This window comes from Ammodytes marinus, assembly GCF_949987685.1.
Source record: "Ammodytes marinus genome assembly, chromosome: 12".
In the NCBI taxonomy this organism is placed as follows: domain Eukaryota; kingdom Metazoa; phylum Chordata; class Actinopteri; order Uranoscopiformes; family Ammodytidae; genus Ammodytes; species Ammodytes marinus.
This window is the reverse complement of record NC_137216.1, coordinates 30,466,743-30,469,242: the sequence shown is the minus strand read 5'-3', so window position 1 is coordinate 30,469,242 and position 2,500 is coordinate 30,466,743. Positions and strand designations below refer to the sequence as shown.

General features: G+C 34.2%; 1 protein-coding gene across 1 annotated transcript in view; it reads left to right on the top strand.

The window, feature by feature from the left end:
- Positions 1 to 2,500, top strand: part of pde1a (phosphodiesterase 1A, calmodulin-dependent) — a gene marked incomplete at both ends in the record, with an annotated part of 40,833 nt that overhangs the window by 21,725 nt on the left and 16,608 nt on the right. The window contains one exon of the mRNA XM_080038533.1: positions 271 to 413. Coding sequence (XP_079894659.1) covers positions 271 to 413 — 143 coding nt within the window. The remainder of the gene's footprint in view (positions 1 to 270; positions 414 to 2,500) is intronic.

Sequence of the window (2,500 nt, the reverse complement as noted above, 5' to 3'; positions counted from 1 at the left end):
CTGCTGCTGCTATCGGTGTATGAATGTGTGTGTGAATGGTAACGTGGGAAAGGAAAACAGGTCTCCCTTGCAAAAGAGTCTCCGGTCTCAATGGGATTTACCTGGAGAAATAAAAGGTTAAAAAAAAAAAAAAAAATTACAGAAATACAATATACAATGAGAATATACAACAAGCTTATAAAGAGACAACAACAATTAAAACATTCAGATCAATTGAATATGTGTATACATTTGTATTTGAAAAACTGTGTGCAAATCTAATCACTGCAGGTAGAGTCAGTGCCGACCGAGGTGCGTGATTGGCTGGCCTGCACCTTCAGCAGAAAAATGGGCGTCGCCAAACGCCGGTCTGAAGAGAAGCCGAGATTCAGAAGCATCGTACACGCAGTGCAGGCCGGGATCTTCGTAGAGAGGTAAAAGTTTTCTTCTTAAAGACCTACTTCACCGGTGGGAATATGAAGGTGTATTGAACTCTGAGATCCTATGAAGTATAAATGTGCAAAAATGTTGGAAATCGGTTCATCCTAGCCTGAGAAAAGGCAGAAAGAGTGTTTTATGGTCTCACTGTCTAACCCTACATTTTTCCCATGTGTGACATCACACATGGGAAAATGTAGGGTTAGGATTAACAGGACAGCTGGGCCAAGGGAAGACTGAGGGAAGACTGAGGGAAGAAAAACCTCATTCATTATATTATAATAGTGATTTTATAATGATAAAACGCCGGTTACATATGGGTGAAGTATTCCTTTAATGTGGAACTATGCACATCTGTCCAAGATTCTTCAAGAGAGGTCTGCAAATCTCCAGATGTAATGTGTGGGTTGGCTTTCACCTGAAACATCCCTTATCTTGTGGCGCTTGAGGATATTGTTGAAGGAAGTCCAGTTCTAGGCAGATGTTCAGTCACTCTTAAAGCTCTCCATTTGTAGATGATTTGCCTCACGGTGGACCGATGGAGTTCAAACTTTTTTATATGAATTTATAGCTGTCCCCCACACAAATATCTAACATCACAACTCTATTCCTGAGATCCTCTGAGATTGTTTTCCCTTTTAGCTTGTCTGACCTGTATGGGTTCACTTTGGTGAGCCTAAACTGACCTGGTTTGATTTCTGTTTTATCTAGTGCCGCCCAATTTCTTCCCTAAAGATCTCTCACTACATTGGTCCATTTCATCACTCAATTTGGCCCACCTGATTGTGTTTACCTGCTCCATTTAAGCAATGCAGCTCAGGGTTCACAAACCTTTGCAGATACAAAAGTTGGCAAATAATTAGTTTTATGTTAGTCTTTTGACTGCGCAATTGATTTCCGGATAATTTTTTTTTTTTAATTGATAAATAATTTTTAATTTAATAAATATTTTTATTTTTTATTTTTTTACTATGGAAAAGGGGTAGGATTAAATAAGTGTATACTTCTTCCTGCTCATTTTCAGGCATATCTCAGAATACAGATAATTTGTTTTCTTTTTTTTTTTTTTTGTGAAAACATAATTTTTGTTTATTGTATTTCCATGCTTTTCATTTTGTTTTGTATGTTTGATATGTCTGAAATAAATTGAATCAAATCAAATCAAATCAAATCAAATACACACCTGTTATTGTATATAAAAAAAATTCTGGTATTTATAAAAATGAATTACTAAATAAATTAATAATGGTTAAACTGAATACAATTCCAAAAGGCTCAAGAAGTTCACATACAGTCATATGAAAAAGTTTGGGAACCCCTCTCAGCCGGCATTATAATTGACTCTGCTTTCACAAAAAAAAAAAGATAAAAGTGGTATGTCTTTAATTTACCAGGAACAGCTAAGTACTGTTATTTTTGCAAAAGGAGGCTCAACTAAGTACTGATGTCATTTTTCTGTTGGGGCGCCCACATTTATGCACCAGTCAAATTTTGTTATGATGCTTATTGCATATTTTCTATTATTCCAATAAACAAAATGACACTGCTGAATTGCTTCTGTTTCCCTAAGGTATGTCATATATGAAAAGGAATTTGCTTCTTTGAAATCCCAGCTAAGGATGAACAAAAATCCCCAAAATTAGACGGGGGTCCCAAACTTTTTCATATAACTGTATAATAATAATAATATTTTTATTTTTTTACTATAGAAAAGGGGTAGGATTAAATAAGTGTATACTTCTTCCTACTCCTTTTCAGGCATATCTCAGCAATACAGATAATTTCTTTTCTTTTTTTTTTGTGAAAACATAATTTTTGTTTATTGTATTTCCATGCTTTTCATTTTGTTTTGTATGTTTGATATGTCTGAAATAAATTGAATCAAATCAAATCAAATCAAATAAACACACACCTGTTATTTTAAATAAAAAAATGCTGGTATTTATAAAAATGAATTAATAAATGAATTAATAATGGTTAAACTAAATACAATTCCAAAAGGCTCAAGAAGTTCACATACAGTCATATGAAAAAGTTTGGGAACCCCTCTCAGTCGGCATTATAATTGACTCTGCTTTCACAA